Source organism: Hesperophylax consimilis, chromosome 10, assembly GCF_061612785.1.
Source record: "Hesperophylax consimilis isolate HC1 chromosome 10, BYU_Hcon_1.0, whole genome shotgun sequence".
NCBI classification, from domain to species: Eukaryota; Metazoa; Arthropoda; class Insecta; order Trichoptera; family Limnephilidae; genus Hesperophylax; species Hesperophylax consimilis.
This window is the reverse complement of record NC_142845.1, coordinates 24,218,887-24,242,264: the sequence shown is the minus strand read 5'-3', so window position 1 is coordinate 24,242,264 and position 23,378 is coordinate 24,218,887. Positions and strand designations below refer to the sequence as shown.

At 34.9% G+C, this 23,378-nt stretch overlaps 2 protein-coding genes across 3 annotated transcripts in view; one reads left to right on the top strand and one right to left on the bottom strand.

Annotated features, from left to right (window-relative positions):
- The window catches only part of LOC149420483 (uncharacterized), a 38,369-nt gene extending 32,716 nt beyond the window's left edge, over window positions 1-5,653 (bottom strand). For both annotated transcript variants that reach the window (XM_089636731.1, XM_089636732.1), the window contains exons 1-2: window positions 5,403-5,653; window positions 2,708-3,036 (exon numbers count right to left, since the gene is read on the bottom strand). In XM_089636731.1, the coding sequence (XP_089492857.1) occupies window positions 2,708-3,025 (318 nt within the window). In that variant the 5' untranslated portion in view covers window positions 3,026-3,036; window positions 5,403-5,653. The remainder of the gene's footprint in view (window positions 1-2,707; window positions 3,037-5,402) is intronic.
- A 9,487-nt stretch (window positions 5,654-15,140) lies between these two features.
- On the top strand, window positions 15,141-22,530 carry LOC149420482 (potassium/sodium hyperpolarization-activated cyclic nucleotide-gated channel 2-like). Its single transcript, XM_089636366.1, has 3 exons — window positions 15,141-15,290; window positions 19,568-19,757; window positions 22,244-22,530. The coding sequence occupies exons 1-3, from the start codon at window positions 15,141-15,143 to the stop codon at window positions 22,528-22,530; spliced, it is 627 nt and encodes a 208-aa protein (XP_089492492.1).
- Window positions 22,531-23,378: the final 848 nt, after the last annotated feature.

Genomic DNA, 23,378 nt, shown 5'->3' with positions numbered 1-23,378 from the left:
GTGAAAAAATAAGAAAATACACAGATTTAGGAAATGAAATAAAAAGAATTTGGCATTCTCAGACTATAAAAATATTACCATTCGTTATTTCGGCTACTGGCATTATACCTAGCTCTCTAATTAAAAACTTAGGCGTATTAGATCTATCAAAAAAATTATATATAAAGATGCAAAAGTCGGTCATTTTGAATACATGTAGGATAACAAAAGATTTTTTAAATATTTGTGTTGAGGGATCAGTAGGATTTATAGGCCCTGTTAGAAGTTCTACCGAGCCGAACCCTCTGATATGAAAATATCTGGAGTCGGTGAATTATTTTCCCATTTGATCTCTGGTGAATTGATGTGTTGTTCTTGTATTGTTTTGTATTTATTTTGCTTATATAATGCACTTACATAATGTTGATTGACTAGATGATCATTTGTGGAAAAGTGAGTGGAAGGGTTAAGTTTTTCCTTTGGGGAAGATTTAACCCGGTCAACTAAATCGGAAGTTAAAAAATAAAAATAGTAATAGTACCAAATATTGATGATATATTTAAGCAAACTTCCATTATAAAAATGTGTAAAGAAAAAAATAACACAGAATATCAAGAATTTTACAAACTTATGAGAAATGGAAATCAATTTATTACGCCAATCTGTAAAACAACTCAAATGCAAAACCATTATATTTACCAAGCCATAAAAAACTACAATAATCTCCCTTCCGAATTGCGCTGTATTACGAACCAACAAGAACAAATAAATAAAATTTAAAAAAAATTCCAAAAAAACTTATATTAAAAAAAATATATGTATATATTATTATATATTTTACACATAACATAATATTATAACATTGAATCTAAGTAAGAATCGTGGCTCCCTTATCAGGCACAAGAGCTCTTCTTTTCTGATAAGGTATACATGACCAATTATGAACCTTAATAATATATTTTCCAAAATATGTATGTATTAATGTAACCCATATGGTCTATATTAAAATAATAAAAAATAATAATAATATTTTTAATCATAGCTGAAAATTCATTGAAATTATCACGGAAAAGTTTGAATTCAAGATTATTTTTCATTTAAAGGAATAAAATTACTAACAAATTTGAAAAACAATAATTACTAGATAATATAATATCACCGATTTCCGAGAAAAGCAACTTCTATTTTTTTACCTTTTTATTTCAATCTTAACCAAAATAAAAGCACAATATTACATAAAAGGTATACATAACTGTATCGAAAATAAATAAGCCACCTTTGAGTTTGGATTCAGCTGTTACCAGACAATATCGGTTATCGAAAACTTTACAAAGTAGCGTAAATAACAAGGTTTTCAATTACAAATTTCAATTATAATATGGTAAAGTGGGTGAATATGGTTAAGTGGGTGAATATGGCAAAGTGGGTGAATATGGTAAAATGGGTGAATATGACACCATGGGTAATATAACGTCAGGTAGGTATGGCGAAATACCTACCTGACGCCTGTGCTCTAAAGATTGTAATGGGGGATCTATCAAACAGACCACGGGTTTTAATCAAGTATTTTGGGGCTCCAGACCAGAGGTGGCTACCAAATACAACAATGGGGCGCACTTGAGATTTGTACAGGGTCAGCAGTTGTGTACTATTAAAGTAGCTGCGGGCCATGTACAGTACGCCCAGCTTCTGATTGGCTAACTTGATTCTGGCTTCAATGGAGCCCCCGTGCCTGAGCTGGTCACTTAGAGGTACACCAAGCATATCAATGAAAAGCATGTTGGGAAGATTTTACTAAAGTTTTGAGTTTCAGCAATATTTATGACATCCAAGCTTTGACAAAACTCATTATTCGTAACACAAAACTACCGAAACTAAATAAAATGGTTTAAAAAAAAAGACCCTTTGTTTTTCAGTATAAATATAACATACATACATGATGAAGATTTCTACAGTTTTTTTTATGTTACAGCTATACAGGGTGTCCGACCTTTAGGGTGGCGACGGATTAAGCACACGTTAAAGGGTTTTTTTATTACGCCATACAATCTCATACAGACCTGTCACACCTTACAGATGATGTGTGTTTTATCCAGGCGATATTTGAAAATGATGCGACCCCCTCTCCTGCCTTAGGCAGATCAATTTACAGAGCGCCGTGATCATGCGGCTTTAATCTGTCAAGGTGACAGATCCTGTACAAAAAAATGATATTCCACGGCAATGCCCCAATTGATCTGACCTCCTCTCCTGAGGAAGTTATAGCGTAGTGTGACACCTCAACATATAATCTGTATAGGCCACCCCCAAATAAGCGTTGATGGGAATAACGCAATGTGTCTAAGGCTTTATTGAATGAAATATCACAACAACAAAAAATACTCCAGGCCATGTCAATTTCTGTAGCCTTAAACCCTCTTTTCTTAACCCTAGAAAGATAACCTACGCCGCAGCTAGTTCCCGCGAAAATAAGATATCGCTGTCTCTTTTCATGCAGCGCTCCTGCGCACTCACCCTGTACTTGTGCTTCTCAACTTAGTCATCAAGCAGTATTCTCAGTACGTATTTTATTGTAAGCAAATGAATAAGTAAAATGAGAGATTTCTTACAACCAAACTCACTGCTCAGTTTTGTAAGATATAATATATGTAAAATACAATATTGTAAAAAAACAACTGATGAACATATTTAAGAAACTTAAATTTAAATCATTGTATTATGTACTTACCGCAGTTCGTTCCTGTATTTCTTTAAGGAAGAAATCGCACTCATCAAAAAGATGATAACCTGATTTATACAGATGTTTGGACTTGACCATTCGTCCGGTTCTGCAGAATGCGTAAAGATGATTCTTGATGGAATTAAGTTTTAATAGGACAGTCTTTTGTTCCAATCCGAGTTGAAGCGATATCGCCAACATGGCAGCTTTCTTCACCCTGAAGTTCTGGTACAGCGGGTGGGATTTCATCCACAAAACTTCACAGTGCTTAAACATCCTTATTAATTGTTTCTCCTTTTCGAGCGTCCATTCTTCGGCAGCTGCCATTTTGTTACTTTCTGTGTACAGAAATAAACCTTAAATGAAAATAATTATTAAATAACACAATGAACTTTGTTTACGCCACTATTGAAGAAGAAAAAATTATCTTTGTTCAAACCACTTCTATAATATTATATATTATAAAAATTATCTTCATGTCTCAGAACCCAAGGATCTTCCATTGAGTATACTTTTTTTTTTTTTTTGATGGTTATTTATTTATTGGTAAAGGTAAGAGACAAACAGCTTATACATAAAATATAAATATTATAAATGTTAAATACAGTCAAGCCAAAAAAAATAATAATAGTAAATGAGGATGTTTCTTTTTTTATGTGAATACAGCACAAGAGTTCCAACTGCATGGAGCCAGTGCGACCATGGCATCACCAATTGAGGTATGTTATGAGGCTAAAGGTAGTGGGGAGGGGAAGGATATGAGGAAGGGGAAGGTAAGGTAGTACCTGACTATTCAGATCTGGTCACCAAATACAGCTAAAGCCATTTCAAGATTTTTCTATTCGGAATGGTGGTCTTACACCGGGGAGACACTGATGGTTTCTTTCACTGCGGAAATATACCTTATTTTATTTTTAAAGGATTAAATTGTGAAATAACACAAATCAAATAAAATTTACTTACTCAAGCGGGGATTTGACCCCCGGACCTCCGATTGCTAGTCGAGAGCCTTACCCCTCGATTACGGAGGCCGTCAAGGCCGCCGCTTCTAAGCAGGAATCGACAACTAAAGATTCTGGGTATATTTTTAAATGTGTCTTCAGGTCACTGGACCCCCGAAAGCAGCCACCGCAGACGTTACGGCTAAAAGGTTTCACATCGGAATGCATGCGTCACGTCGCTTAAAATTACTTAAATTAACATATAAAGATTTGTCACACTCCTCGTAGTATACTTTGTATTATGATGAACGAGCCTTTTGTTCTAAAACAGTAGATATTTTTTATTAAAATAGTGGTTTAAACACAGATTATTAGTTTCATTTTCGCCTACTTTTTTCTTATTATCTGTGGTCTCAACGAACAATGATGTGCAAATCAGTAACTTTGCATTAGAGCTGTTTAAAGTTGTCATAATTTTCATTGGAAAAATATTGTTTTTACCATGAAATGAAAGAGTTAAAGACCAAATTTCAAAACAACACCACAGGTCTAAAAAAAGATGTATAAATGAAACAAAACATAATAACGCAATTCAGAGTTACCAATTTGCACATTGGACATTGTTAGTTTGACTTCACTTGATTGCAGACATATTCTAAATGTGTTAGCGATTTTTTTCTTTTAGGACATTATCTGCAAGTAACATCAAATTTGATGGAAGTACAATAATTCGCTAAATGTAGTTTATACAGAAATGGTCCTGTGTGTGTGCAAATGTTTTTTTTTCTGTTTGGAGGATAATTAAATTTCATGTTACAACTAAATATAATACAAGTGTAGGTAATCTTAAAGATCATGTGAAAATTTAAATTATGTGTCATAAACGGTAACCTAATAGGTTTCAATATTATTTTATTGATGAACTATGAATTTTGCTTGAATAAAAGTATTTGTCATTGAAGGAATATTTTCCAATACTAGATTGGACCACAGTGAAAATGTATGATTTCGGGGTTGGCGGCAGACTGCAAACCGTAGATGCAGACCACAGACTTACTAAAATAACACGATAATAATAATTATAACATTTAGTATAGCGGTCTGCTGCTGCGGTTTGCAGTCTGCCGCCAACCTCGGAATTGTATCTTAACCTGTAAACATTGATTGTTTTGGTTGAACATTGAACATATTTTAACAAAATTCATTATTAAACCAAAATAAAGTTGTGTTTTCCGATAAGACAACAACAAAAAATGTGCATTGAAATAATTATTTCAAAGCGTATACTTAACATTGGTAAAAACCAGGGTAAACTTGACAAATTCCATTGCATGCAAAGGCTTTTTAAAAAACAACACTTGATTTCAACTTAAATATCTAATGGAGACAACTATTTATGTCGGGGGTTTAAGTAAACATACAAAAAATTGGTTTTTAGGGTACTTCCTAACCTTCAAAGATAACTTTGATTTAGAAAAAATGGAACTTTAATGCATCTTTTACCATCCCCCATCGCATAAATAGTTATTTCTTGTAGTAATTAAGTTGAAACCAAGTGCTGATTATATTTTTGGCGTGCAGCGGAATTCGACAAGATTAATAAAACCGGTATTCATAAGATTGAGAGTTTCAAATATTAAATTATCATAACGTGAAGTTGTCAGACGATGAAAATAGTCGATAAATGGTCGTCGTAAGATGAGAAAGATAGGTTAGACAGCTGTTTTGCATAGTATGAATTCATTAAAATCAGAAGAAAGTACCTAATTGCGGCGAGTCGTCATTGAACACGAAAGATTATTGATTACTTTATTTCACAACACATTTTTAAAAACCTTCTCAAAATTGAAACATAACACAAAATTTCAGAGCGTGTCATTATAGATACTAAGACAACCAAATGACAGAATTCACTGCGCACTTTAATTTCAAAGTATTTACCAAAAAATAAAAACTTGAGCATTAATTTATACACCAAATAACAATAAATAGTTTTTAGAAATTACACTTCAGTGATAAAAATATTTCATGTTTGGTAATTTCGGTAAGTTTAGTAGTTTTCTGGTGACAGCTCGCGGCAAAACAACCAATAGACAATAAGACCATAAATAAACCACTCACCAATAGAGTATTTTAAGGATAAAATAGCAGAGTTTTTTTTTCAACCATTTGTGCATCGAAATTTAAGTCTAATATAGTATTAAATACAAACATATATTATTAAATTTTTATTAGAGATGGTTGACATTCCTGTCCCAATCTTCTTAGAAAATATTGAAAAAATTTGAAAGCATATTGACAAGTCAGTGTAACCCTTATTCATTGGTCAAGTTTTTAGGTAGAAATTTTAATCTTGTCAAATTTTTGGCATTCAATAAAAGTTAGTCAACTAAAGCTGAAACGTCAGAACGCGGCTAAGGTCCGATATTTATAGGTCTGTTCACCTTAACCACACTTCCATGCTTCACCCGACGCATAAGTTTTAGTTGATCAACTCTCTGTTGTATGACACTTGAAAGCAAATTTTGAAAATTTGGTTGCCTAGAAATGTTTCAGATGCTTTAGTTAAATACTGCGAGTAGAATACATCGTAGCCTTTGAAATAATCGAGTGTTTGTTAGATAAGTCTTTTTATAAGCCCAGAAAAAATATTGTATAAGGCCTATAAAAAATATTGTATAAGGCCTATAAAAAATGCTTTAATGTTCAAAATCTCCTACTTACGAACCTATTTTCGGTTATGATATTATTTTATAATGTGGCAAATTAAGTTCTTTATAAAATGATCGGAAAAAATTAAATATTTATGCCTGAACATCCACAAAATAAAATAAAAGGCACTTTTTGGCCATGTTTTTTTCTTGCATAAATCAAAACAGACGGATGGTGTTAAACGGGAATTTAAACCTTATCGCCATCTACGTAAGGGGTTTTATTGATAGCGGCTCGATTTAAAATACTACACGACGTAGTGCATCGCCTTAAGTCATTAGATAAGATAGTCAGTGTGATCCCTCTTTCAACAAAGTTGACCAAGTTTTTAGTTAATAATCTTGTTCAATTTTTATCGTTCAACAAAAGTTGATCAATTTAAACTGAAACGTCAGAACGTGTCCAAAAATACATTACGGTAGAATATGGAGTTGTTCATACAAGCGACGTGACCAAGACGCGACACGGGGAAGACTTTTTGAATTCGTATGGATCGTGGAACAGTTTCGAACTGTCGCGTCGCCGCTACTAATGTTTCTCACTTCCCAAGCTGCCTTAGTTGACTTCATCACAGCACCTACTCAAATAGATACATAACTTCGTTTGACGAAAAAAAAGATTATTTCCCAAAGCAGAGTTCGAACCCAAAGCTTTTTGAAGTTGGTTATGTAAAACGTGTTTTAACATGTCAGCGTTGTTTTATTTCATATTTAAAATACTGAAGGTCATAATATACAAACACCAATACTTAAAAGAATAATCTGCTCTTTCATATATAGCGCTAATTTAAATTTAAGGGAAAAAAAAACACTTTTATTATATTACTTTGTCATGAATTAAAATATAAAAATGAATTATTTGCTTGCGCCCGTTCATAAGCAATACGAATATGAACAAATTGTTTTGTACGTTACCACTCGAACGATGACTACCTATATATTGCGTATGTACGGGCGGTGCAACCAATAACTTGCGAAAGGGGTTTTTTAAAAAAACAATATATTTGCATCTATGAAGAACCGGAGACAGTGATTCTTTTTTAAATATACCCCTGTGCTTCAAAATTCTAAGATGAATAATAGTTTTGTCCGTATAAAACCTCAATTCTTTAAAAAAAAGCCTGACAAAATACAATATTGTATCGGTGATTCAATCCATTTTTTATTAATCAATATTGCGAAAAGTGTTTTTTTTTAAAATAAGTACATTAGCTTCATCTATTAACGAGCAGTTTATGAACCATTTTATGTTTACCCTACCTTCGTTTGGTAAGATGCGGTATTTGAGAATTTGAGGTAAGTGAAACCATGATATTTTCGTAATTATTTTATTGCCCCGTAGCAAGCTTTTAGCAATCAAGATGAACAGTTGTTCAATCTATCTTCTTTGTTTCATCAATAGATGGCAATAATCTGTCTGTTTTATACAAACTTTCAAAAAGTACTACTATTTTTATAAATAAATAATAATATATTTCTATTATGCATAAGTCGAAAGATAAATACAAATAATGGAAATAAGGACATTTATAACTGGCGCCAAAACCACAAAATCTACAAATTATAATGTATTAAATACATGGCCCGAGAGGCCAAAGCCTAGGGCTCTGACCTTGGGTTGGGGGCCCCGACCAGCGTCCAATTTTTATTTTATTCTTTAGCATTAACTCTACACAGGAGGCCTCCCATATATTTACTGGTTTGCCCTTCGACCTGGAAAAATGTTTGCCTGCGGCGCTTTTTCCGTGTGTTTGTGAATGCAATAATTCATGTTTACTCTCTTCATATTTACTTACCCTGATTGGAGATACCATGGAAATTCCCCTGCAGCGCTTTTTCCATCTGTTTTTTAATGCAATCATTCATATTCCAATTCATATTAAATATCCCTGTCGAAGACTTAAAATACAATTTCTTATTAAACACTCTAAAAATACATACATTAGAAGATAGACGTAAAATAAACGATTTAACGTTCTTATTCAAAATACTTAACTCTAAATTCGACTGTTGTGAACTCCTGCAACTTATAAACATACATACACCCACAGTAACAACACGACAAAATACAATATTCTACAGCAGCACACATAAGCGTAACTAAGTAACTACATTGCCCACTATCCGATTCAACGACTTCACACCATGGGAAATCATTATTTGGGTGATGTTGACATATTCAATACCAACTTGGCAAGTTTTGTGGATCATTTAAAACATTTATTTCAACAATACTCCTAAACACATCATGTAAACCTACAAATAGCTGTAATTTTCTGTTTTTGTTTCTTGTGTTTGTATGACTTGTTGCATAGCTTTTATCAAATGTAATTTTATTCTTATTTTTTATGTTTCAAAGTATCTGTCAAATTAAAATTATACTACCAACCATGTAAAATTGTAAAAGCCCTCTGGGCGTTAAATAAATAAACTTGTAATTCCTTCACCCACACCACTTACCGACTCCAATCGAGGATACCAAAGAAAAAAATCGCCTGAGTGGCTTTTCCATGTCTTTGTAAGTGTTGCGACTAATTATTATCTACTCCTTTCGCTCTCGTCACTTACTCCAGTTGGAGATGCCATAGTTCCACAGGCTCCGAGGTTATTGAGGAGTAGTAACTAATGTGTAGTATTCGCATTTAATTTATATTTGCGGTTACTTCGATCCTTTCCCATAGGTTGAGGTTCAGCACGGCAGTTCGGCTCGCGTATGTATACGTAGCATTATACAAGGAATTAGCGAGTTTGCTACATAATTTGTTTGTGAATAGTGACAATAAAATGGGTCCTTGTGCTTAGGACGGGTTGTTTCGGAGAATTTGAACAATTCATCAAATTTCAACGTTCATTTTCGGGTTCTGTGAAAGATTTATTCAAGTTCTGTTTTGATATCATTGTAGGCTAGTTGCTTGACAAAACTGAAAAAATCTTTCACAGAGCTTGAAAATGAACGTTGAAATTTGATGAATTGTTCAGATTCTCCGAAACAACCGGTCCTTAGTGTGTCGAGTAGGTAGTTTCGTGAACTAGCTGAAGTTTTTCAAAATCAGAAACATTTCTCAAACTTTTGTCTGACATACATACATAAATAAGCTTTAAACTAGAACAGAATAGAAGTGAAGGGTTTGCAAAAGTTTTTGATATCTGTCATCGATTTAAATTTCTTCTGATATCGCCTTTTTGTTGCTTGAAGACGTTTTATGTGCAATTTTTGAGATCCACTTAATATTTAAAAAAATTCAATCAATAACTGCAACATTTTTTCCGCATGCGAATCTTAAATTGTTGGTGTTTGAGAGCTGTAAATAACCAAAAAAATATTGGTTTAAACAGCAAAAACTTGTGCAACCGTGGCGAAAAGTCTACATAGTTTAGCAAATGAATATACCAATTATTATTGGTTCAAAACATACTTTTTTATGTCAAGATATTAATTTGGATAATTTTAGTTTTCAATTATTATATTCATTATTTAATCCGATTTTAAACCACTCTAATGTAAGAAATATTTGTATGCAACCATTGTTTATAACTATAACACTTTTGTACAAAATTGTAAACATTTCAATCTACCCAATTTAAGAGCCCCATGACTTTTTATCAAATGAAAGATATACTCCGATAATTCGATTGAAATGTCGATTTTTATACCGATTTGTTTCCTGTAAGGCGTCTTTATTTGAAAGTATTGCTAATGATGAAAGTTGTCGGAACGGGAATCTGTTCTAGTAGTTGTGTCAATATAATTGGCACGTTTCATGTATAGGTTTGGAAAGGGGTGTAAACTTTAGCGTAAGCGAAAGCGTGCAACAGTATTGGTTAACAAAATCAGCGACATACGGTTCCATAGTAAAAATATTTTATAGCATATCTCCTTGTGTTAGAATATCTTTGGTTTGAACTTGAACCATGCGATTAGCGCGACCTAAAGCGGCCGCTACACTACTCGCTTCGACGCTTCGACAAAGTCCTCGACGAAGTTCGAAGTGCGTGCCCACACACTCGTGTACTTCGCGAGTAACTCAGTCCAACCAGTCAGTGATTGGTTTATTTATGCCGTGACGCTTCGAGTCCTTTGACTCGGGCGCATTTACCGACAACAATCGGAAGTCTTGCGAAGCGAAGCGAAGATGCTCGAAGCGAAGCGAAGTTCGTGCCCACACTATCGTATTCGGTCAACTTCGATCAACTTCGCGAGTAGTGTAGCTGGGCTATAAGAGTACGGATCATAGTTCCATCAGGGGGCCTATTCTCTATGTTTCGAGAACATACCGATATATTCATGGTTTAACCTTTCCTTGCTGGTGCTGTCAACTGAGTGAACATCGTCTATACCTACTAAAATATTTCTGTAAATACTGTTTTAGTTTCATCATTTTTCATGACTTTATATCACTTTTTGTAGGTGTGTTGAACTGTCATTTTGATGAGATACCCGGTTACCATAAATATTTACTATGTGCATGGCACCGGAGCATGAGGATTTTTTTAACACCATAAGGGAAGGATTAATACGGGTTTGTGACATGATTACCTAAACCCACAGCACGGACAGGCCCCCAAAGTAGAAAAATAAATTTTAAATATTCCACACTTTTTTCTAAGTAACCATCATTATTTGTGCAAATACCCCTTTCATATTTAATTTACAAGAATCTTTGTGGTGCCTTTCTAAAAAAATATGGGTTTCAAAATAATTTTTTTTAAATAAGAAAAAACAAACGAATTCCTAAAAATTTATTTATTAGAAATAATTTAAAAAAAGATTTTTCGGTGCTATCTGTCACCATTATAGGGTGTTTGTAGTCATACATATTATTATGTCGTATGTGATAGCATAGATATATTTATTCATTGAAAACATACCTATCAGCAGAAGTTATAAAGTGATGGAATTTAAAAAGAAAGTTAAACCCTTTGAGTATAGTCCTTTCAAGAAAAAGGGTCACGTCTGTACCGTAAAGGATGAACTGATCGATCCAATTTCTATTGTAATTCAAGAAACCCAGACTTGTTCTGGCATCAGAAGGCGAATGGCCAGATTTAGGACAATCACAGAATCCAACGCCATAGCCCAGAAGCTATACCGTTCGCAATTTGCCATTGACAAAGAGAAAATCAAACATCTCCTCAATTACCCTTTCATGATTCACCCTGCTAGTAAATTCAGGGCATGGTGGGAACGATTTATGATAGTGGTTTTTTGTATTAATCTGACTTATACTCCTATTTATATAGCCCTTTTGCAAACACCCGAAAAAGACGCTATTTATCATGTGAAACGAAGATTTATTACAGAAATTTTCTGTTTATTGGACATTCTTCTTAATTTTATAACTGGGACTCAATCTCGACACGAATACGAGGCTACTTTAGATTTTCGTACAGTTGCCATTACATATTTGAAAGGATCTTTCTTTTTAGATTTTGTAGCGTGGATTCCTTTTGATTTGCTCTATTTTTCTTCTACTGAAGTTCCCGTATACTTTGATATTTTTCTCTTGCTAAAAATGTTAAGAATATTAACGCTGCTAAGATATATGGACCGTTTTGGGGAAATCACGGAAATGAGGGTACCTACACACGAGTTTCACACGGTTTTCCAATAAGAGGTGTTATTTTGATATTAAATCGTAAAAGATCAATGGTTTCGTTGCTTGTGTGGCACGTAGCGCCGTCTTGTTGAAAGTAAACGTTGTCCAAATCAATACCATCCAATTCCGGCCATTAAAAATCATTAATCATCTCTCGATAGCGCAATCCATTCACCGTAACTGTTGCTCCAGCCTCATTTTCGAAAAGTAAGGTCCAATGACTCCGCCGGACCATAAACCGCACCAAACAGTCACACTTTGAGGATAAAAAAGCTTTTCAACAATAACTCTTGGATTTTCCGAGCCCCAGATGCGACAATTTTGCTTGTTGACGAAGCCACCGAGGTGGAAATGGGCCTCATAACTCAAGATGATTTGCATTTGATTCACTTAAGTGAATTTTAATAGTTTCAATGCGTTGTTAAAGGGTGTATCATTTTTATTATTGGCGTAGTTTCTACTTGTCAAATGTCAAAAAATGACAGCTTCAAAAGTAATATCTACCGAAATAGCGGGCTACTCAAAATAACACCTCTTATTGGAAAACCCTATATAATTATGTTTAGAGCTTCGAAGGTATTTTTGCAAAACTGATTTTTTCCACCTGAGCGTTTGTTGGGAAATCGTAAAAACTGATACAGCTGTCAAATATGTGATTTTAAATCTGCATTGTTTAGTAATTGATTAATTTAATAATAATCGATTCGAATCATACAATATAAGCAAACATTGAAAGGTAATGTGATATTTTTAATTTATGTTTGAAATAAATATGTTTTTCCAGACAATCTTGGAATAATCCTATTCAACAAACTGTCTTGGAATATAAAACTTTCATACAAATCAACTAGACAGCCATTTTGTCACGTGACTAAATGCTCTATTTCTATTGGCTGAAATGAAATAAGCCTGTTTTAATAGTAACATTGGATAGAATAAGACAAGTGTGCAAGAAACAGAATTTTTAATTTATTTTTCTATGGAAGTAAGTAACAAATATTCTGTAGAAATAAATTTAGAAAGATGTTGCATTCACAGGTCAAATTTGATCATAATCGGAAAAAGTCGGTTTTGCAAAAATACCTTTCAATTGGTACAAAAATATTATAAGATAGGTATCAATTTCACCACCTTTAATCAATTAATTGACTTATTTCAGTTGATGGCCACGAGAATCATTAAAATGATAACATTATTTTTCATTTATGTAATTTGGGTAACATTCGTTCAGTTCACTGTGGTGTATCTTGCGGAGGGGTCGCACACGCCAACCAACCCAAATCCTCTCAGTTGGATGTCCTTTTTTGGGATGTGGAACATCTCGAGGACTGAAAAATTCTTCATTGCATTGTTCAGAGCAAGTATGCTAATCAAATAATGTGAAATTGTCTTTTACGTAGGTTTCTCTTAAAAAAAGACGACGTTGAAAAAGTCAGATGACCAAAGTGAGAAATGTAGCCACTCTTTTTAATAATAAACCCCTTCTTAAAAAACTTACCTTAATTTTATTCATTACGCTTACGGTAGCCTTTCATTCCTGCATTAGCATTCATTTCAGATTTTCTCACCTACAATTCATTCATATGTGATTTTAACCAAATATTTTTCTCAGGATCTCATTTCTACTCCATTTTCGTGCTACCTTAAAGAAACCCTGTATTCTAATCAATTTATTAAATTGAAACATTGACATTGGAAACAATTATACAGATGAATCTTTTCTTAGCGAATTTAATAAATCTCTGTTGTTGATAGAGACAGGGGAGTTCTCGGATTCGAGGGTACCTACTAATTTCGTGGGGGTAGATACCTACCCACGCATCACCCATCATACCCCTTTCTTTCCCAGAAGGTCCTCTCCTTCCTTTACTTAAAAAAACTCTTCTCATGGCATTCCCAAAGATAAGATTGGCTCATAAATTATTTTCTTGAGAGCCTCCTGTGTGGCATTTAATTAAAAAAAAACTGCTTCCAACCGTCTGGAGCTAGCGAGACAATAGCATAGCAAATTATTGGGGTAAATTGTGGGGCTGAAGGTGGTGGGAAGGAGAAGGAGGTGAGGAAGGAGGAAGTTGTGAAAGTATCTGGCTCTTTAATCTATTTTTTGCCGTAAACTATAGAAATACCACTTTATACGAAACTAAAAAACATATTTTATTAAACAAACGTTTTATAAAGGTTGTCACTTCACTTTTTTTTCGACTATTTTGGAATATATTGCAATTATTTGGAAGCGTATGGTAAACTTTTAAATAAAAATACAAAGCGTGAGGTTGCCTCTTTCGAACACTGCTTAAATCATATATATCACCATAATTCAAACAGAGATAGAACGGCTTCTATGAGTCTCCGTTTGTGTTGTAAAGTACCGGAGGTGGTAACTAAACGGAAAAACTTAATCGAGCACGGAAATGACTGTATTTCCACACATTTATACAATTTAATAACAATTGCGACAATATGTCGATATTTAACAATGTATTCTTTAATTAAAAGCGGTTTATTTTATGAATAAAAAACATCTCGGTACCGAGTAATGACTAAATTTACTATGTCAAAATTAAAAATAAGATCCTCTTGACGTCAAAAAGATATGCCACAGGTTTGGTGCGTTTTGGCGAGACTAAAAATTGAAACTTTGAAAATTATTTAAAGTAATCATTTTAACGATTACAAATAATTATTTTAACTATTAAAAGTAATTATTTTAACTATTAAAAGTAATTATTTTAACTAGTAAAAGTAATTGTTTAACGATTACAAGTAATTATTTTAATTATTAAAATAAATTATTTTAAATATTAAAAGTAATTATTTTAACTAGTAAAAATAATTATTTTAACTATTAAAATAAATTATTTTAACTATTTAAAGTAATTATAACAATATCAAAAATTTACAGTTATTTAAGTTAGAAAGTCATTAATATATCTTTATAGATGGACTGAAGTTCCTTATTCTCATATTCTGTCATTTTTTTAACTCATTACAGCCATTTTGGTAACTCATCAGGGGCTTGGAAAAGAGTACCCCATTACGGCATATGATCAATTCTTCGCGGGGTCTGTTTGGATATCTGCTATTGTAAGTGAGGATCAACTTTTATTCGAGTACCCCGATGTACTTACGTTGATAATTTTATATAAATTATTTTCAGTTCGTGAATAGTTATATGATGGCCATGATTATCTCGATGGTCCTTGGAGTGAATTCTTCCAAATCACAATACTATATGACCACCCAACAATTGAAGGCTTATACGGACCGAAAGGAGTTACCACTTTACCTGCGAAACAAACTTCTCCAGTTTTACCAGCTTCGCTACCACAGATATTTCTTTTCGGTATGTAACCAGATAACCAGATTCAGCACCATTTCATCACCACCGTGGACCATTCTCTAACCACTTCTGCATGAGTACATGGGCATTTTCGCTCAACTTCTCAGTATCTTCACAAGACCTGAACAACATAATGCATTTAAATAAATAGTAGTCAAGTTATTATCACACCAAACGTTGCCATTTAATAATACACATATTTTATTTCTTTTTTGAATATTTTGTATTTGTATGTAGTATTATTTCATGTTTGTGGTTATTCTATTGTTTCACTCAAATGTAAATTGTCAACCTCGATACAGGCTTAGTCCTAGTGAGGTTGGTTTTTACGAGAACAAACATAATTTATGTAGGGTATGATGCAATAAATAAATGTGGGGAAAACAGACTTCAAAATACCCCACAGAATAGAAAATCTATTGTCACAAATACTTTGTCAATAAATCGATTTAACCCGTATTAAATCATTTTAGACATCATGAAAATTGAAACCAAAATAGAATCATTTAAATAGGTTGTCTTAACATGGCCTAACTTCAGTTTGAAAATGGCCTTGAACGCCGAAACAGATGTCACAATAAAAAACAACTAAAATTCTTGCAGACCTTAATAATAACATTATTAAATTTAGGTATGATTTGAGATTTTCACGTCCAAAAGTATTATAGTGATTTGTTTTTGGGGTATTGTGCCGTGTTGCGCCACCCCCATCTTTAGCCAACGTTTCGGAGAGCATTGAAGTGTCAATTATTAGGGCAGATGTGTAATTACATATTATTAATTAACCTCATTGAATTTCATGTACCCATAAGAGCTACTCGTTCTAAAACCCTCTTTTATTGTAACAATTCTAAGACTGAACATTTCAAACACTCGCTTGTACCTAGATTACATGAAATTAGTAATAGGTACGCAGATGTAGCGGATCTGTTTAACTGCACAGAAGCTAGGTACAAAAAGGCTTTAATATCATATCTTTTAAATCATGACCAATAAAATGTAAGTCTACTCATACTTACGTAAAAAGTCAAATAAATATGTATAAAAAATGAACTGCCTGGGGCAACTGAGGAAACTTGGGTCAATAATAATAGTCAATACTGTCAACCAACAGCTTGATTGGCACTTACCTACTTTCAACCAAAACCTGAAAATAAATGCATACATTTTAGCTATTGTAATATATTATATCATGTATGTATACTATCCAGAGATGTGCTTTATTTCAAATAAATCCATTTCAAATGGAAATGCAAAATGGGTATTTTCCATTGTGCATTTTAAATGCTTTTCTAAAAACCATTTTGCATTTTGCATTTTAAATGCTTTTCTCAATGCATTTTTCATTTTAAATGCTTTTTTGCAACATTCTTCCTATTATCTCCACTCATCTTTTTTTCATAAGCCCCAAATATCAGTTGGTCCTCAACCTCGCTATGAGAGATAATTTCCATGTGTCAAGTTGCTCCCTGGTAGGAGCCCTGGCAATTGAGTGATACCATTACAAAACATACTGATTCAAATACTTAACATGGGGCCATGACGCTGTAATATTAAATGTTAGATAGCAGTTTCTATGTTTTTACGTTGGCAACATTAATCCCGCGCAAATTTTTTGTGGTTTCATAATCTGTAGTCGTGGTGTTTTTGGATTTACCATCATGTAATATGTTATGTTTGTTCTACATTGATGTCCATTATTAAATTACAAAATTCTTTAAACATTTTAATTGTTTGACCTGAGAAACCATTTTGCATTTTCAATGCATTTTGAAAATAGGTATTTTGCATTTTGTATTTGAAATGCATTTCTAAAAACCATTTTGCATTTTGCATTTTCAAATGGAAAAGTTTTGACCCTGTACCGGACGGTGTGTACCGCTCTCGGCGGCCGACATTTCATAATGGTCGAAGCACGGAGCCGGAGCGTGGTTTTAGAACTTACGTTGAGCTTCGATACCTCGAGTCCCGCTCGCCCCCGCGTCGCTTCCCCTCAGCGCGGGCGCCCGGCCGGCCCCAGGCGACCGCCTGGAACCAATCAACGCGCCCGTAAGCAACGCCGTACGGCAAAACATTTTGAATTGAAGATTTATTGAAATGTTTAGACTAAGTTTGAGAGAGTTTGGCCGTAGATATTACGAAATAAAATACATTGATAAAACGGCCGGACTCTCCTAAACATAATTAGTTAATAAAAATTAGTATTAATTTAGAATTAAGAAAATTAATTACGATTTCCCCTGAATATGTTGGGCCGGGGACCCCATACTGAATGAATGTATGTACAAATGATTAATAAATAAAAAATGCCAGAGAGGAGTGGTTAGGATCGATTAAAAGAGCATAAAGAGTAGAGTAGTTCTAAAGGTTGTGACCTCCGCTAATTAAATCTTAGCGGACGTCACAGCCCGCGGATCATCAACAACCCGCGAATGAAGGCAGCGCGTCGACCCCGCCCTCCCCAAAGTCGGGAGAGGGGGATTGCACAATAAATACGGCGCGCCAGCCTTCAGCTCTCTCGGACCGCCACCAGCTACTCTTCTCTGCTCTTCCCGACCACTTCTCTCTGGATCTGAACTTGGATACTTCTTTGACTTGGCTCCCCCCTGGATTTCTGCCCCTGCCTGCCTCCTCCCGCACCGAGGATAAAGCAGATTCCGGCCCCGAACTGAGCAAGGATAAAGAAGATTCCTGTACCGACCGGAGCAAGGATAAAAGCAGATTCCTGTACCGACCGGAGCAAGGGATAAAGTAGATTCCTTTACCGACCCGAGCAAGGGTAAAGCAGATGTCTACCCGGACCTAGCGGCCATCTACGGACTGACCGGCCCCCTATTTTACAGTCTGTGTAAAAGACCCAACTGGTCGATTACAGACCCATTTCCATTTTGCATTTCAAATGGTTTTGGGTACCCATTTTGCACATCTCTGATACCATCATATATTTCAATCAATACTAATCTAACTAGTCTACCTATAAGTTTTGCATGTACTTGTATTTCTAACTTTTTATATCCATCTAGAGTTTCTGTTAATTGTATATTTTCTGATGTCACTGTTTATAATTTACTGTATATGGTATATTTTATACCGTTGATATTAAAATAAATTATTACACATCTGCCTTGATAATGGACACTGCAATGCTTTTTAGCTACGTTTTTTCTTGTATAAATCAAAACTGGCGACTGGTTTCAAGTGGAAATTTAAACCTTATCGCCATCTATATAAGGAGTGTTATTGTTAGAGTGTTATCATTATTGGCCTGATTATAACACGACGTGGTGCATCGCCTTAAGATAGGTTAATCTGTTAAACGGAGCGCCCGTTTCTGTATAGAGTCAAAGGTTATTTTTATGAATTTTAGGACTCCATACCATTGGTGACTACCAAATTCAACAGTAGGCGCACTTTCGAATGGAATGCAAAGCTACAGGAGCCCCACATACGGTCATATCTCGCAGCTGTTCAACTCGGCAATTGGCTGATTTTTATAATTATCTAGTGATTGAAAAACGAATGCTTTTTAAGGGTTTAAAATTTCAAATAAATCATTAGTTCGCGGCCGGATTTGGCCGGCGGAATCGGAGACCAGGGGCTCTATTCCTGAATCGAGGGCGCTCGTAATCGCCGTCGAAAGTACGTACGTTGGTCGTCGTTGGTATTCCCGAAATTGGTCGAAGGTACATACTTCGACGCCAAACGTCAAAAGTCATTCCACACAACAACTACTGGGTATAACCAGTAGAAACAGGGCAGCGAGTGGTAGGTTGTTGGCGTTTCTATGGAATTGGCTGTCAAAATCTAGTCTAGCTGTCAATTTTTGTTTTACCGCGCGGATTCCGCAAATGTAAAAGTGGGTGAAAATTTCCCACTTACTAAGTCTTTATCGGAGCTTACAAGCTCAACTAAGAGTTGTTTTTGGCAATTTGTAATTTGTCTGTTTGACAGTCACACCATAGAAATCCCAAAAACATCAGGAACATAGACAATATTCACAGGGGTGCCAATATAATCATCTCTTCTACCAACTTCGACCGTTCGACGCTCAAGAATACGTAAAATTGAAACATTCGAAAAAGTTAGTCGCGACGACTAGTAGTTTTTCACTCGAAGACGGCGCATACGAAAACGATTGATCGTTTAACTCCAGAATCGCAGGCCTGATGTAACGGAATAACTGTGTTGTTGTCTTTTCTAAACTCTGCTGAAATACCTACTGTATAAAATTTACCGTCAATAAATCAGTTCAGAAAAAAAAAATTTTTGTAATATTTCAGGAGACGGATATATTAGAGGCTGTCACGGGGAGGCTTCTCCAAGATGTGATGATGCATTCTTGCCGCAAGGTTGTGGAGGATGTCCCCTTTTTGAAGCATCTGCCTGATGACATGCTTGTGAGGATTGTCACCACTCTCCGTTCAGAAATATTTCTTCCAAACGAGGTGATCGTTAAAGTGGATAGCATAGGTGAGGCACATTATATATTACAGATATCTTAAAGTAAAGTAAAATTGCGAATGTTTAAAAAAAAAAACTCCAAATGGGAGGCTCTGAGGAAAATAATTTCTCTCAGGACCTATGCCATCTTGGGGATGTTGTGTGCAGGGTAGGTATCTTTTAAAGAAAGGAAGGATAAGAAATTCTGGGAAGGTAAACGGTATAAGGAGTGGGGAGGAATCTAGGGGTCAGTGTATCCAGGTGTGAGAGACGGAATCCACCCCTCCTACTGCGGTGCAAGGTGATGTTAGGGTCGAGAGAGTCCGGCTGGAGAAGTCAAAGGGTCTCCCTCAACCGACTTATCCCGACCCGACCCGTCACGCAGTTTGTGTAAAGACGCATCCTCCGTTAAGACCTGGACAAACCTCTCCGCGAAAACCCGCGAACCCCTGCTTGTCACCAAAAGCAGTGAATCACCTTGGGTGACTTATGGCAGAGATGTTGGTTATTCAATGAATGATTCCCCGGGCGGTGGTTACCATACCCGCCTCCCAAATTTAATTGGTCTTCTATTGTATCTCCCCAGTTTCTCGTGCCCAAGAATGTCGTATTTTTTCTACCACCAAGAAAGACACTAAAGTTTAGGTCTCCTAAAACTACTTTGTCGTCGAGAGGACTTATTGAAGAAGTCACTTAAATGCATGGTCAGTTTAATAGCGGTCTCTTTACAGCTGAGTCGCCCCAGATTTAAAATTCTTCTTATCGACACCTTTTCAAACAAATGATATTGATATTTATTTATTTCACGCCTATTAAGGCTTTTACATACATATACATAAAAAATATTTACGAAATTTTACACGAAAATAGTTCAGGAAACGACTATTTAAAACAATTGCAAAAAAATAAAGTCAAAATATCACTGAACTTGATCTACACAGTATGTAGGCACAAAACATAAATAATCCAAAATATTTTTTTCTCTTTCAGTCGACAAAATTATTATGTGTTAGTCAAATTATATACCTTTATTAAATTATTCTACTACTTGATGAAAAAAACTTCAATAGGGTATGCTTATATATAGAAATTGATGTACTAAATATATCAACAACATCGTAGTTTTGTTTCCTAGCTGTTGAATCCGTCGCATAGGAGTGTGATATTGGGACGTTGATATAGAATTGCTACAATAATATGGTAGGTACTGTCTTGTAACCGACCTGCTTGGAGTATGAAAAGAGATTACATAATCAGGGGTATCAAACATTGAATTAATGATTTTATACAAATAGTTTAAATCGGAAATGATTCTACGATCAGATAATTTTATTAAATTTAATGAACAAAGTACGTTATCGTAATTTAGGTTTTCTCTAGGAATGCCCATTTTAAAATTTACATATCTTAAAAATTTATTTTGGATTCTTTCAATCGCATGTGAATGAACCTCATAATTTGGGGAACAAACCGTGGAATTGTATTCTACATGACTCCTTACTATTTACATATATAATGTTTTTACAGTAGACATTATTGAAATATTAATATTACTCATGATTAGGACTTATCTTCTAATTTCAAGTTTTGTAATAAGGAATAGACATTTTTTTAAAGAAAACATATATCCCAATTTATAGATGGCAATAATAACCAAGACTGTTAGTAGCCGAGTAGACAAATGAATCGGGTTCGCTGTCAGATATCGTCGCGGGTTCATTCTTCTGCTAAGTGAGTCCCCCATCATTGAATAAAATGCAAATACTGCAAAATAAAGCAATGCGAATACTATAATAATACCAATAATATTTGCAAACGGATAAGAGACATGTTAAAGAGCTAAATTATACAACGGTGAAGCATACTATATATTTGAATGTATTTACTTTTATGTATAAAATTAACGAAGAAATGACTTTATACCTTATTAATTACTTCATAAAACATATACCTAAGTGTAAACTAAATGTATAAACGCATTTAAGAAACAATTTTTTTAAATGCTACTTTATGGCTTAGTTTATCTGTGATCTTGATAAACTTTTTTCTTTCTTCTGAAATTATTCACGAAATAAATAAACAACCGCTTTTGCGCTCAAATAAACCTTTTTAGGCTCCGTTTGCCATGCGATTTTTACGCCTATTACCTATATTCCTCATACTATAAGGCAAACTTTTATTTTTTTTATCATACCGACGATTTAAAAATTATACAAACAAAACATGATAGTGAATATATGTATAGAAAATTGTATTTCTTAGTTCTCCTCACTAAGATGACCTGTGCTTAGGGGGACTAAAGTTAACTATGAATAATATACAGATTTTTTTTGGCTAGGATATTCCTCCTAAGATTAAGATTAACTATTATAGTAAGAATGAATTCAAGTATTGTCAGGTTTTCATAACCCGTTACTGTTCGTTTATCTCTCTTGATAAGGAAATCTCAAATGATGATCAAGTCGATGAAAGTAATTAGTAATTATTTTAATTACCTCTGTTTGTTTCTTCCACAGGTGACTGCATGTATTTTATCGTGACGGGAACGGTGGCAGTTTACTCTGCGGGCGGTCGCGAGCTCTGCCACCTCCAAGACGGGGCGCACTTTGGCGAAGTGGCCGTGGTGGGGGGGCCCCGCAGGCGTACGGCCTCCGTGGTGGCACTGCGCCCCTGCGAGTTGCTGAGACTGGACGCGACCGAGTTTGCCAAGGCGGTAGCAAGGCATCCGGAGCTGCTCGAAGGGATCCTGCGACTGGCGGCTGATAGGGTGGAGCACACGTTTGAGGTGGACAAGGCAATGTGACAAGAGAACCTAACCAAAAGCTTTGAATGGAATAGCGGATACTTCAAGGTGGACAATGGTTTATGCTGAAATCAGGCAATATTTATAATGAAGAGACAATGCTAAACCCTGCATATAGACTCGATAACTTGAAGTTGGTAGCAAGGCATTGTAAGCTATTTAGTGCATAAGGGTTCAATGCAAAAACAGAAACCTTTGAAAGGTCGTAAAAAAAACTAATCCAATCTATACTAACCTATTAATTTATTATGTTCTGTTCTATCCGGTTACCGTGCATAAGATGGACCTCACTTTAAAAGCGTGGACAAGGCACGTAAAAAAATCTCTTTCAGATGAAATGTGTCAAAGTGAACGATCGTCAAGAAAATGTAAAAAATAATATTATATTATTTTATCATTAATAATTTTAATTAAAGATTTTGTAAGCACAAAATTCGAAAAAAAATAAATTAAATACATACATAGATTAATTATTATTGGTTATTCAAGTCTTTAACTGCAAGGAAAGCCCGTTCGACTTATCAAAAAACAATAAACCTAACTGTATTTAGGGTGGTGACAGGTTACGCTATACGTCACACCTGACAGATGTAGGCGTAGCGTGATGCGCCGTGATCTGCTAGCCAGGCGGTATTTGAAAATGATGCGACCTCCTCTCCTGCCTACTGAGCGCCGTGATCACGCGACTGTCATCTGTCAAGGTGACAGATCCCATACAAAGAAATGATATTACGTGGCAGTTCCCCAATTGATCTGACCCCCTTTCACCAGGACACCTCAAAATATTTTTTGTGTGACACCTCAAAATATAGTCAGCATAGGCTACTCCCAAATAAGGGTTGATGCTT